Source organism: Arvicanthis niloticus, chromosome 6 (genome assembly GCF_011762505.2).
Source record: "Arvicanthis niloticus isolate mArvNil1 chromosome 6, mArvNil1.pat.X, whole genome shotgun sequence".
In the NCBI taxonomy this organism is placed as follows: domain Eukaryota; kingdom Metazoa; phylum Chordata; class Mammalia; order Rodentia; family Muridae; genus Arvicanthis; species Arvicanthis niloticus.
This window is the reverse complement of record NC_047663.1, coordinates 21,815,256-21,828,128: the sequence shown is the minus strand read 5'-3', so window position 1 is coordinate 21,828,128 and position 12,873 is coordinate 21,815,256. Positions and strand designations below refer to the sequence as shown.

The 12,873-nt window shown below is 50.3% G+C and overlaps 2 protein-coding genes across 2 annotated transcripts in view; one reads left to right on the top strand and one right to left on the bottom strand.

Moving 5' to 3' along the window:
- Positions 1–3,780: 3,780 nt before the first annotated feature.
- Cnp (2'',3''-cyclic nucleotide 3'' phosphodiesterase) lies at positions 3,781–10,672 on the top strand. The gene is made up of 4 exons (XM_034507150.2): positions 3,781–3,938; positions 5,176–5,845; positions 7,826–7,965; positions 9,252–10,672. The coding sequence occupies exons 1-4, from the start codon at positions 3,936–3,938 to the stop codon at positions 9,699–9,701; spliced, it is 1,263 nt and encodes a 420-aa protein (XP_034363041.1). The 5' UTR covers positions 3,781–3,935; the 3' UTR covers positions 9,702–10,672.
- Positions 10,673–11,603: 931 nt separating this feature from the next.
- Positions 11,604–12,873, bottom strand: part of Dnajc7 (DnaJ heat shock protein family (Hsp40) member C7) — a 35,984-nt gene continuing 34,714 nt past the window's right edge. Inside the window, exons 13-14 of the mRNA XM_034505688.2 lie at positions 12,373–12,435; positions 11,604–11,918 (exon numbers count right to left, since the gene is read on the bottom strand). Coding sequence (XP_034361579.1) covers positions 11,881–11,918; positions 12,373–12,435 — 101 coding nt within the window. The 3' untranslated portion in view covers positions 11,604–11,880. The remainder of the gene's footprint in view (positions 11,919–12,372; positions 12,436–12,873) is intronic.

The window sequence follows — 12,873 nt, the reverse complement described above, 5'->3', positions numbered from 1 at the left end:
GATCTTGAGTGAATCACTGCGTGGCCTCCCACCCCTTGTTCTCATTAGGGACCAATGGACGAGAGATGAGCAGGATGGGTGGAGAAGCAGAGAGCGTAGAATGCTAAAAGAACAGAAAGAGGAAAGCCCTGAGAACAGAAGTGTTTCTGCTTGCTTCCGGGCCATTGACTTAGTTTCCCCAGGGTGTACTGTGTGGAGGGTACAAGGCTCGGGAGTGGGGTGGGGGGTATACAGAAACCACAGTTCAGCTGACATCTGTTGTCAGACTGGGCACTCTTATAAAGTCAATAGGCCTTCAGAGTAGATTGAAGTAAAAGCTGGGCCTATGAGCAGACTGTCCCGAAGAAGAGTCGGATGTGCTGCCTCCTCTGTGCATGTAGCCTTAGGCTGCCCTGGGAGTATTAGTTTATAGAACACCACAGAAATTCCACTGAGAAAGCTGTGATTTCCCAGAGTTGGCGTGTGTAAATATCTGGCCACAAAGGGATCAGGCCTGGGCTGGAGAAATGGCTCAGCAATTAACAGCTGTCCTGAGTTTAATTCTTAGCAACCACAAGGTGGCTTGCAACTGTCTGTAATGGGATCTGATGCCCTCTTCTGGTGTATCTAAAGACAGCTACAGTATATATATATATATATATATATATATATATATATATATATATATATAAAATCAGCTGTCTTAGGTAGGGTTTTACTGCTGTGAATAGACACCATGACCAAGGCAACTCTTATAAGGAAAACATTTAGATTTGGGGCTGGCTTACAGGTTCAGAGGTTCAGTCCATTATCATCAAGGTGGGAGCATGGCAGCATCCAGGCAGGCATGATGCAGGAGGAGCTGAGAGTTCTACATCTTCATCTGAAGGCTTCTTAGCAGAATACTGGCTTCCAGGTAGCTAGGATGAGGATCTTTTTAAAAATATTATTTATTTATTATTATTTATACAAGTACACTGTCGCTGTCTTCAGACACTCCAGAAGAGGGCATCAGATCCCATTACAGATGGCTGTGAGCCACCATGTGGTTGCTAGGAATTGAACTCAGGACCTCTGGAAGAGCAGTCAGTGCTCTTAACCTGTGAGCCATCTCTCCAGCCAAGGATGATGGTCTTAAAGACCATGTCCACTGTGACACACCCACTCCACCAGAGCCACACCTCCTAATGGAGCCACACCCTGGGGCAAGAATATACAAATCATTACGCAGGCCTTTGCCATGTGGTCCAGAAGCAGGGCTGAAGATGGCTTAGGCTAGGACAAAGTCAGGACTCCAGACAAGTGAGAGGCGATTCAAAGGCAGAATTACTCCGGTCCCCCAAACTAATCCCCAGGCCAAGTCCAGGGACTTCTGCCTACTAGACAAGTGTGCGAACACCAAGCTATAGTCCCAGTCTCTAGATAAAAATATTTTAAATCATGTCTTTTTAAAAAAAAAAAAATTATTTATTTTATGCATGTAAGTACACCACCATTGCTCTCTTCAGTCACACCAGAAGAGGGCACCAGAACCCATTACAGATGGTTGTGAGTGCTCTTAACCTGTCGGTGTTCTTAACCACTGAGCCATCTCTCCAGCCCAATTCTTAAAATTGCATTTTAAATGAGGCCAGAGAGATGGCTCAGAGACTAAGAGCACAGGGTGCTCTTCAAGAGGACCTGAGTTCAATTCCCAGCACTCGCATGGCAGCTCACAACTGTCTGTAACTCCAGTTTCAGGAGTTTCTAAACCCCCACATAGACACATATGCTGGCAAAACAGCAATACATATAAAATTAAAAAAATCATCTACTAAGCCAGGCAGTGGCCATGCACACCTTTAGTCCCAGCTTCTGGGAGGTAGAGGCAGATGGATCTCTGTGACTTTGAGGCCAGTCTGGCCTGCAAGGGATAGTCCTACAAGCAAGTCTGAGTTCCAGGATAGCCAGAGCTGGACAGAGAGATCCTGTCTCAAACAAAGAAATAAAAAGTCCATTTAATTTATTTTTGTGTGCACTTAGGTGTGTGGACCTACACACCATGACAGGTCTGTGGCAGGCAGAGTAGAACAAGTTGAGGGAGTTGGTTCTCTCCTACCATTCAGGACCTTGAAGTCCAACTCAGGGTAACATGCTTGGCCACGCTAACAAAGCTATCTCGGAGCTGGAGAGATGGCTTAGTGGTTAAGAGTACCTGCTGTTCTTCCAGAGGTCCTGAGTTCAATTCCCAGCAGCCACATGGTGGCTCACAACCATCTGTAATGGGATCTGATGCCCTCTTCTTACTTAGTAGGCATGAGGTTCAGGACCACAGCATTCCCAGGTGAGATGTTTTGGATAGGAAAAACTGGGAGACTGACTGGGAGACTGTGTGTCTGAAGACAGCTACAGTATACTAGTATACATTAAATAAATAAATCTTTAAAAATCAAAACAGAACAAAGCTATCTCAACTACTCCTGAGAAATTATATATATATATATGAAATTATATATATATATGAAATTATATATATGAAATTATATATATATGAAATTATATATATATATGAAATTATATATATATATATATATATATATATATATATATATATATATATATATATATATATATAATTTGTTTGTTGAGACAGGGTGTCTCTGTGTAGCCCTGGTTGTCCTGGAACTCACTCTGTAGACCAGGCTGGCCTCGAATTCAGAGATCTGCTTGCCTCTGCCTCCTGAGTGCTGGGATCAAAGAAATGTACCATCATGCCTAGCTATATTTTAATGAAATGTTTAAAAATAGTGAAAGTGAACAATGTGACCACATCCTCAAAGCTAGGATGTACTTTGCCTAGCTTGCAGAAACCCCAGCATCTTAAACAACTGGGCATGTTCTTGTATGCATGAATTTCCAGCAAGAGGATCAGAAGTTCAAGGTCATCCTTTGTACATAGAGAATTTGAACTTAGCCTGGGCTACATGAGACTCATCTTTAAAACAACAACAAAAAAAAATTTTTTTTGGGGGGGGAAGCTGGGTGGTAGGGGTATCCACCAAAGAAGACTGGCTAGACACAGGCGTAAGCCAACAGAAAGTGTTTATTAGCCAGCCTGCCACTACACTAGCTGTTTGAGATCCCAGTGTAGCCCAGCACTTTTCTCAGGGTAGGCTTTTAAGCATGAAAACCACATCCTGCGTGACATACTTCAGTCAGAAGCAGACTATTAAAGCCAAAAATCAAGGTTAGTACATGTGGAGACTTTCCCAGAATTATGGACTTTGATGAATTAGGTCTTTGTTTTTGTCTTAGCAGGCGGTGGATGCCTATCGGCCCGGTTTCATGACCTGAATAGTACTTCCATCATGTGTCGGTTATGTTAAGGGCTAGGGGCCTGTTTCAAAAATTTAAGGTATCTGACTGCCACTTGCACGACTATGCTTCACCCATTTCATCCTAATCTGCCTGGGGACCCAGGAAAGGCAACTGCCTCCTGTTTTAAGAGTTAATCTCTCTCCTGGTGAAGTCTTTAATCCAAGCACTTGGGAGGCAGAGGCAGAGGCAGGCAGATCTCTGTACCAGGCCAGCCTGATCTACATAGTGAGTTCCAGGACAGCCAGGGGTAGGTACATAGTGAGTCCCTGTCTCAGAGCAGGGGAAAAAGTTAATCTTTAACTTTTAAGTAACAAAGAGGTGGCGTGGGCGGACTCTTTGGGTATTGAGAGTCCAGGTGTGCTTCTGCTTTCTGCCAAGGCTCAGACCGCTGCTTCCTGGCACCCAGGTTTCGATTCCCCGCGAGCGCCTGCGCAGAGGGTCCGGCTGACCCCGCCCCATCCGCGCGCCCCACCCCCGGGCTATGAAAGGCGCCTTGCGTGGGGCCCTGACACCCCGCGACGCCCGTGTCCCTCGCGCAGGCGGGCGGCCCCGGAGACATAGTGCCCGCAAAGGCGGTGACGGCGGTGCGCCCACTCATCATGGTGAGCGCAGCGCACGCGTGGGGCCCGGGGCGGGAGAGAGGCTAACTGAAAGCGAGAATCTTGGGGATGCATGGGCAGAAGTAGCTTGCAAGTGAGGACAGCAGGTTCCGGAGTTGAAGTCTAACCTCTGGGTGGGTCCTCCAAGGCAGCCAGAAGGCAAGGGGAGCGGGGAAGTTTTGGGGGCGTCCCAGTGTCTTTGGAGAAGGAAATATCGCATCAGGGAAGAGAAAGTCGATGCTCCGTGGCGACACCAGCTGGCAAATGGGTCTGGGTCCGGGGTAACACCAGAGAGTCCAGGGCTGTTGTGGAGTCGGCGCTGGGAGTGGGTTCCCAACCGCCTCCTGCTCAAGGCTATAGAGAAGCCAAAGGCAGCTAAATTCTCAGGGTGCACACCAAAGTGTGTTCAGTGTGCATTTACTTGGCAGAAGCCAGTGTAGATGACAATTGAAACCGCTATTTCTTGTTGCTTTTGTCAGAGAGGTGCTGCTAACACACAGCAGAGCACGGGGCAAAAATTCTTGAATACAGGTGCCCTGTGCCCCCTAGTCCTACAGATTGGGGGAAGGGGGTCACTGAGAGAGCAGGGGAGGAGGTGGTTGTGAATGAAGCCCTTTGTCCAGTGCCCTCCTGCCCTGCCCCCCACCAGCCCTCTGTGGGACCATTGTCCCCCCTACACCCAGACAAGAGAGTATTATCTGTTGGTGCCATTGTTGGGTGGAGGGAGGCGGTCTTTGGGTCACCCTCCTCTGCCCTCACCCTCCTCTGCACACTCAGAGAGCCAGGGCAGCTGTGTCTTTGCCCATACGTAGAGCTTCAGGCCTCCAAACAGGACATCCTTAAGAGGTGCCAAGAATATATAAGTTAGGGCTGACTGGGAGCAACAGGCACTTGCTGCCCTTGCATGCCCTGCCACCAAGGTGTTTTCTCTGAGGAGTAGCAGAGAGTGATCCTTGGCACCGGGAGAGTAAGCGGTTAGATAGCTTCAGTGAGATTCTCTCTACCCTTACAGTCCTGCTGTTGAAGATTCTGAAGGACCTACTGGGAGGAAGAAAAGCCAGCGTTCCCCTTCCGGGAAAGCATCCACCATTCAAGGGTGTTTTAAGTTAGGCTTGGGGATTCCTGAACTGAAAACTGGTCCCCCTCTGGGAGAACTAAGCCAAAGAAAGACTAGGGTTTGGTGCTTGTGGGCTGGCTTCGAGGAGCCTGGACTGACATCCCCTCCTCCCTTCTTACACAGAATACAAGCTTTACCCGAAAAAGCCACACATTCCTGCCTAAGATCTTCTTCAGAAAAATGTCATCCTCGGGAGCTAAGGACAAGCCAGAGCTGCAGTTCCCTTTCCTTCAAGATGAGGACACCGTGGCTACTCTGCATGAGTGCAAGACGCTGTTCATCCTGCGTGGCCTGCCCGGCAGCGGCAAGTCCACTCTGGCTCGGCTCATCGTGGAGAAGTACCATAATGGCACCAAGATGGTGTCTGCTGATACTTACAAGATCATTCCTGGCTCTCGGGCAGAATTCTCCGAGGAGTACAAGCGTCTGGACGAGGACCTGGCTGGCTACTGCCGCCGGGACGTCAGGGTTCTTGTGCTTGATGACACCAACCATGAGCGGGAGCGGCTGGATCAGCTTTTTGAAATGGCAGACCAGTACCAGTACCAGGTGATGCTGGTGGAACCCAAGACAGCGTGGCGACTAGACTGTGCCCAGCTCAAGGAGAAGAGCCAATGGCAGCTGTCGGTCGATGACCTGAAGAAGCTGAAGCCCGGGCTGGAGAAGGACTTTCTGCCACTCTACTTTGGCTGGTTCCTGACCAAAAAGAGTTCCGAGACCCTCCGAAAAGCTGGCCAGATCTTTCTGGAGGAGCTGGGGAATCACAAGGCCTTCAAGAAAGAGCTTCGACACTGTAGGTGGTTGGGGGGAGGGAGTAGGGCAGCTAAAGCCTTATACTGTTTCGGAAAGCGCCCCGCCTTAGGTATTGAGGATGCTTGAGCTCAAAGGATGGGGTTGAGGATACAGGTAGCAGTTTCCAGGACTAGCCAAAGGCAAGGCTTCAGTGAAGAAGGCGTGTCCCGTAGCTCCTTTCTTGCCTCTCTCTTCTCCCCCAGCACCATCCTCCCAGTCTGGCTCGAGACCACCATCTGAGTCTTGGAGGTCTCATCACCATATGCTATGACCTCGGAGGGAGACCAGGGGTGTCAAAATCAGTTTTAGTGACAGAATATATGTTTCCGAGCAAAATATGAGGTGGGAACCTGAACTGCAAAAAGTAGTGAGGGCAAGCTTGTGACTTTCCCAAGGATGGGTCCCAGGTCTGCTCCCCCATGGCATGTCAAGCTGTAGAGAACCCAGCCTCATGCCTTCTAGAACATTCTCTCCACTAAGAGACATGCCCAGAAAGGATGTAAGAGTTGCCACCTGTACCTGGGTAGGAGCCAGGAGGGTTCTTTCCTGGTAAGGGCTGTTGGCTCCAGTGAATGGACAGTCTGGGTGGGGTAGGGAAGGGTCCTCAATGGTCCCAGTCCTCCAGAGTGTTGCACAGGTGGTTGAGTCTTTTTGTTCTTTTTTTTTTTTTTTTTTTTGTTTGTTTGTTTGTTTGTTTGGAGACAGACTCTATATATGAACTCACTCTGTCCATCAGACTGGTCTCTGACATGCAGTAATTCTCCTGCTGTTACCTCCCCAGTACTGGAGAGACTATCAATTTTAGGTGGTCTGCAAACAAACCTCTTCATTTTGTTGCTCGATTGCTCAGAGGCAAACAGGGCCTTTGTGCCCATGTGAGTTCTCAGAAACCCTGTTTCTGGGCTCCCAAGGCTCAAACTGTACAAGGAAGCTGTTGGTGGGAGCCAGCCCACATTTTGTGTGGAGTGAGGGGTAACCATAAGAGCCAGGGCTTCAGGCCAGAGCTGGTGGTGCTGGCTCGGCCACGGTTGCTGCTTGCTGCTGGCTTTGGCCATAAACACCGGAATGCTTTTCTGCTCAGTGTGACAGGAGGTATCCGAGAGAATAACAAGGCGTGCTGAGAATAAAGGATCCCTTGAAGCGTTAGCCTTTGGGAAGGAATGGAAGAGCTAGAGACTGAATACAGCCACAAAGCTTGGCCTCTGTTTGGAAGCCCAGCTTTGACATCCTGGTCCTCAGCCACCTCATCCCGGCTGTGCCCAGAACCCTTCCTGTTTCAGACCCTTGCTATGCTCTCTTCCTCCAAGCCTGCAGGGCATGTATAGTCAGTCACCCCTGGGTGAAATGGATGTTGTAAATCTCAGAGACCCTGAGGAACTTGGGGGGGTATGGCAACTGGAACTCTCACAGTGGATTGACAAGTCAACCACGTGTCCCAGATGGCTAGTAAGTGGCAAGATGGGTTTTGTTTTCCCACTTACCACCTTCTCATCCTGCTTTCCCTTTCCAGGTACGATGTTGGCCTTTGGTTTGCATGCCCTAGCCCTATGTTACACATGCCTTAGAACTCAGGCAGAGATGTAAAGATCAGTGTAAAGCCAGGGTGGTTTAGTTTGTTCTCTGTCTAGCATTAAAACCCAGGACCCTATGCATGCCGGGCAAGGACTGCAGCTGCCCCCCACCGCCCCCTGCGGCTCCCCAGAACCCCAGATCCTCCTGCACCTATTTTCTCAGAGCTAGGGTTACATGTGTAACCATGCTTGCTTACGTGGTACCAGTGCTGGGGACTCAACCTAGGGTGTTGCACAGACTAGGCCAGCATTCTGCTAACTGAGCTGCGTCTCCAGCTAGCGAATAAGTGAAGCACAGCAGAGCCGCCTGAGAACGTCTTAGTAATGGCCCTGGTTTGGGCCTGCAGTTTCCGAGGTAGATGTTGGTAAGCCCAGCTCCCCACCCTGACCGGACTTTTTCTCTTGTGCAGTTATTTCTGGGGATGAACCCAAGGAGAAGCTTGAACTGGTCAGCTACTTTGGAAAGAGACCTCCAGGCGTGCTGCACTGTACAACCAAATTCTGTGACTATGGGAAGGCCGCCGGGGCAGAAGAATACGCCCAGCAGGATGTGAGTTCTCCCCAGGGACACCTGAGTGGAGGTGGGGAGGGTAAGTGGGTGAGAGTACATCCTGGAACTGCAGTATAGAGCAGACATCACACAGAGGTTGAAGAAGTGTGGCCTCCCAGTCTTTGGCGTAGTCTGTAGTCTTGTGTTATCCTTTCTTAGGGACTCACTAGTCCCATCTCTCCCCAGGGCCTGCCAAAGGGCCTTTTCCTTGAAGTAGATTTATGGAGAATGCCAGGCAGCAGCAGGTTCTTGTTCTGGCCTCTCAAACCCCTGCTAAGTCCCAGAATCTCAAATGAGATTCTGTGTCCCAGGAAGCCTGTTCTACTGGCCTTGCTCCAGGGAGAGGGAGTGGCTCTTATTGAGCCACCCATTCCTGCACCATAGCACACAGCCCATGGCCAGATACAGCCATCCCTAACTCCAGGCATGTTGCCTAGTTCCTAACTTCCTTTACCATTGCCTTCCCAGCAGCCTTTCACCTGCCTGCTTACTGGCCAGTCCCCAGGGAAGCGGCAGCTAAGAGCCAGGTGTTCATAGCCTTGTCCACCAGTGTTCTCAAAGCCTAGTTCAGTGGAATGGCTGATTAGCTATCGTCACCCCTTCCTGTTGTCGCTGAGTAATGCTCACTAAGCACCCGCCATACACCGCTGTTGGGACAGAAGCTCATGAACAAGATTTTGCAGTTGGATTACATGAACTCATGAAAGGGGATCAGGTGTGGCCAGAGGTGATCAGATGTAGACCGCAGTGTGTTGGTGGAGTGAGCTGTGGAGATACAGTAGTTGCTGATCCAGTCTCTTCACCTATCACTCTGTCAACCCTGTTTGCTTGGAGGTAGGCTCTAGTGTTCCCTCTCTTACAAGTGAATATGCAAGGCAAGAGGCTAGCAACACTCAGAGTCTGGGGCTTAGTAAATGGGGCTGGTATCTTGTGCTTCTCTGAAAGCCTTTTTCCAACTTTAGCTTGAGTGGCTTGTGCTGTGTGTTTTGTTTGATCTGCCTTTAAAAAAAGACCCCTGCACAGCTGGGCAGTGGTGGCACACATCTTTAACCCCGGCACTCAGGAGGCAGAGGCAGGAGAATCTCTGATCTCTGAGTTCGAGGCCAGCTTGGTCTACAGGGTGAGTTCTAGGAAGCCAGGGCTACACAGAGAAACCCTGTCTCAAAAACCACCAATACAACACAAGACCCCTGCAAAACCACACTCATTTTCTCCTTTGGGGATGGCCCTCCCTTGTCAGCTTTGCCAGCTGTCCCTCTTAACATGGGTCCCCTCTCTTTCCCCAGGTGGTGAAGAGATCTTATGGCAAGGCCTTCAAACTGTCCATCTCTGCTCTCTTTGTGACACCCAAGACAGCCGGGGCCCAGGTGGTGCTGAATGAACAGGAGCTGCTGCTGTGGCCAAGCGATCTGGACAAGCCATCTTCCTCCGAGGGCCTGCCCCCGGGGAGCCGGGCTCACGTAACCCTAGGCTGTGCGGCTGATGTGCAGCCAGTGCAGACAGGCCTTGACCTCTTAGAGATTTTACAGCAGGTGAAGGGGGGCAGCCAAGGTGAGGAGGTGGGTGAGCTCTCCCGGGGCAAGCTCCATTCCTTGGGCAAAGGGCGCTGGATGCTGAGCTTGACTAAGAAGATGGAGGTCAAGGCTATCTTCACGGGGTACTATGGGAAGGGCAAACCTGTGCCCATACATGGCAGCCGGAAGGGGGGTGCCATGCAGATCTGCACCATCATCTGAGGGTTCACACCACTGGACCACTGCTGTGGACACAGCAACATACCTTCCACTTGATTTTTAAGATTTTTTTTTTTTTATTCAAAGCTAACCTACCTATAACTTTTTAGGAGTCTATAAAACAACCACCAGTTCCTTGTGCCCACCCTCTTCCCCCCTAACACTCAGTTCTCAACACAGGCGGGTGGGCAGAGGAAGACACCATTCAGGAACCTGGACCAGAGGTGGTAATAAAAGGGCTGGGTCATTGGGCCTGGAGCCGCATCTACCCAGATGCATCCAGGAACTTGTTAACCCTACCTTAGCCCCTGGCCATCCAGAGCTGGGCACACACACACCTCAGAGCTGCCACACATCATGCTAGGGACAAATGCTACTGCCACAGGAAAACAGCGGTAGCTTTGAGAGGGGTTGGACCCCAGGTGCCAGTCTTAATCACTGTAGCCCCTAGGAAGGCTTGGGCTATTTACTGGGCTGTAAAAGGGGTTTACCTCTCACCTTTGGTCATTCCTAAGTCCCCGTCTTCTTCACACTGTAACTAGGTTAATGGTGTGATTACTAGGGGAGAAAATGGAATTACCAGAAGCCACATCTCTCTGGTTTCGGTCTGGCCATCTATAGCAGCGTGTCTCTGCTGTGTGGACGGAGGCTAAGGTCAGAGATTCTCCGAGAAGTTCCAGCTTTGCTTTCTGCCCAGCCCATCTTGCCTCCATGGTGTCTCTGGGCCTCCTCTAAAGGAGGGGCTGGGTACCAAGAGCCAATGGAGGGGACCCTGAGCTGGCAAGAGTAAGCCCCATCTCCTCTCGTGCTGTGGTTCCTGGAGTAGGTACCTCACTCTGCCTTCTGCTCAGTAACGGGACCTTGCTAATTGGGTTGTCACCCAAGAATCTGGGATTTATGCTCCTACCCTCATCCTGTGTTGCCCGCCTCAGCAACAACTAAGACTGACACTGAAATAAAGCATGTTAATCGCAGCTGTGTGCTATCACTCTTGGCCTTCTGTGTCCAGCTCAGTCTTCCTGGGGGCTAGGGCTGTGTACATTAAGACTAGCTTTGTCCCACAGCTTGGGGCCATCGGTCCTGTCTCCCTTCTGCTGGCTGGGCACAGCTGTGATGAGGCTGGGCAGCGCAACAGTGTTGGCTTTCATGAAACAGAAAGGAGAGGCTGGCTTCAGACTCACACAGAAGGTGGGGGTTGGCTGGGAGCCAGGACTTGGAGCACAAAGCCTCTATCTGACCACATGCAGGTGTCCTTGCCCCAAAGACCTCTCAGCAAGGCCCAGAGTTCCCAGCATGGGCTTTGCAGGGTACTTGGGGAAGGGAACCTTGCCAGTGCTTCACTCCTCACATCCAAGAGAAGACCTTCAGTAGCCCCTCCAGGCTCACAGGCCCTGACAGCTCAGGAGAACTGCCCGGGCCTAACTGCTCTCCTGCTCTGGTTTCTGGCCTCTCTCCCCGTGGCTTTCTGTGCTATCGGCACTTGCAGTCTAGCTTCAGAGCCTCGAGTGCCTGCCCAGAACAGCAGTGTGACAGGGCTGCAGATCCCTTCCCCATGTGGCCCTGTGTAAGCAGGAAAGGACAGTCATGCATTTGCAGAGAACAGTTTCCAACAGTCTGAGCCTTAAGCCAGCAAAGGACCGAGACCTGGAGCTGCCTGCCATGCTTTGAAAGAGCTTGAGGTCGGGAGCAGAATTTTGTCCTCATGTCCATATCCCTCAAGCCTCCGGTGTCCTGCCATAAGAGCAGGACAATGTGGTGGCTCATACCTTAATCCCAGCACTGGAGAGGGCTGAGGCAGGAGGACTGCCCTAGCCTGAGTCTACATAGTGAACACACACACACCCTGGCACCTATGTTCCTGGATGAACTTCAGGTACAGAGCAGCCACCAAAGCCAAGAACCAAAAATGGTCAAAACATTTTATTCTTTTTCTTTTTTAATAAAGTTAAACAATACAACAAAAATTCACAAACTGCCTCCCTGTCTACCCCTGGCTTCCCTCCCTCCCTAGTCCTCAGCACTGGCCCCCTCTCCTTCACCCCTCATACAGACACAGGGCACCCGACTGAGAAAACGAAACTGCTCTAAGTACACAGGGACATGATGGAGGAGGTGAACTGTCCACACTTATGGTTAAACCAAGCAAGTCTGCATTTTCTGGGTTCTAAGTAGTTGACCTTCATTAGCCAAACTGAAAGTAGAAATTCCCTGGGCCAGATGCTGAAAGGGAAAAGAAAGGCTTGTTAGTTGCCTCTGTGGTTTTCTTAGGAAAATCATTATTGTTATACCAAAATCTCCAAGAGCAGTTTAATCCAAACAGAGATTCCAAGGTATCAATCAGTCTGAGCCTTGAGCACAAAGGCCAGCATCTAAGGCAAGCAAGCACCCTACCACTGGGCTGGAGTGCACTTTGTGTGTAGTTTCTGAACCTTTGCTCTTATGGAGAAGGCATGATACTAAGAGGCTTGGTGATGCTTCTCTGATCCTGCCAACCGCAGTGAGAATGGTCCCAGGCAAAATTAGCCCAGGAACCTCACCAGCCACACTATAATAGACCCATGTCCTGCTGAACAAGGAGTCAGCTGTCTCCACTCACATTTCCCAGGAGCTGCCTGAGTGAGAGTCAGTTCTGCTCTGTCACCTGGGAGCTCTCAAGAGCAGCAGGCATACCTACCTTCAAAGCTGAAGCCCCCAGGACCTCCAAAGAATGCCTTGAAGATATTGTTTGCATCAAAATCTGGTGAGAAACATGGAAGGGGCAAAAAAGGGAGAAATCAGAAAAGTCTGAGAAACCACATGCAGAAGAATTCTGAGGCTCACTTCCCTTTTCCATTTCAGCCTAGATGTTAGCAAACCTCTCCCCACTGTCAGCCCAGACAGCGCCCACTGAACTTGCTCCTGGGATATGTTCCCGTCCGAGTGCACTCTAGAAGGAAACCGTCCTCTGCCTTAACTTGCTCTGTCTGGCCTCCTTACCTCGGAATGTCATTTGCCTCATGCCTTCCTATAACACTGAGAAGGCTTCAGTGTTACCAAAAATCAATGTACCAGCCATGGAGAGCCTGACTCTTTACTCCGGGCCACCACAGCTCTGGTGGCTCCAGCCCAAGCTCATGGCTTTTGTCACTGGCTGACCACTTATAGACCTCCTCTCTAGACTGTCCCAACCCAGCTG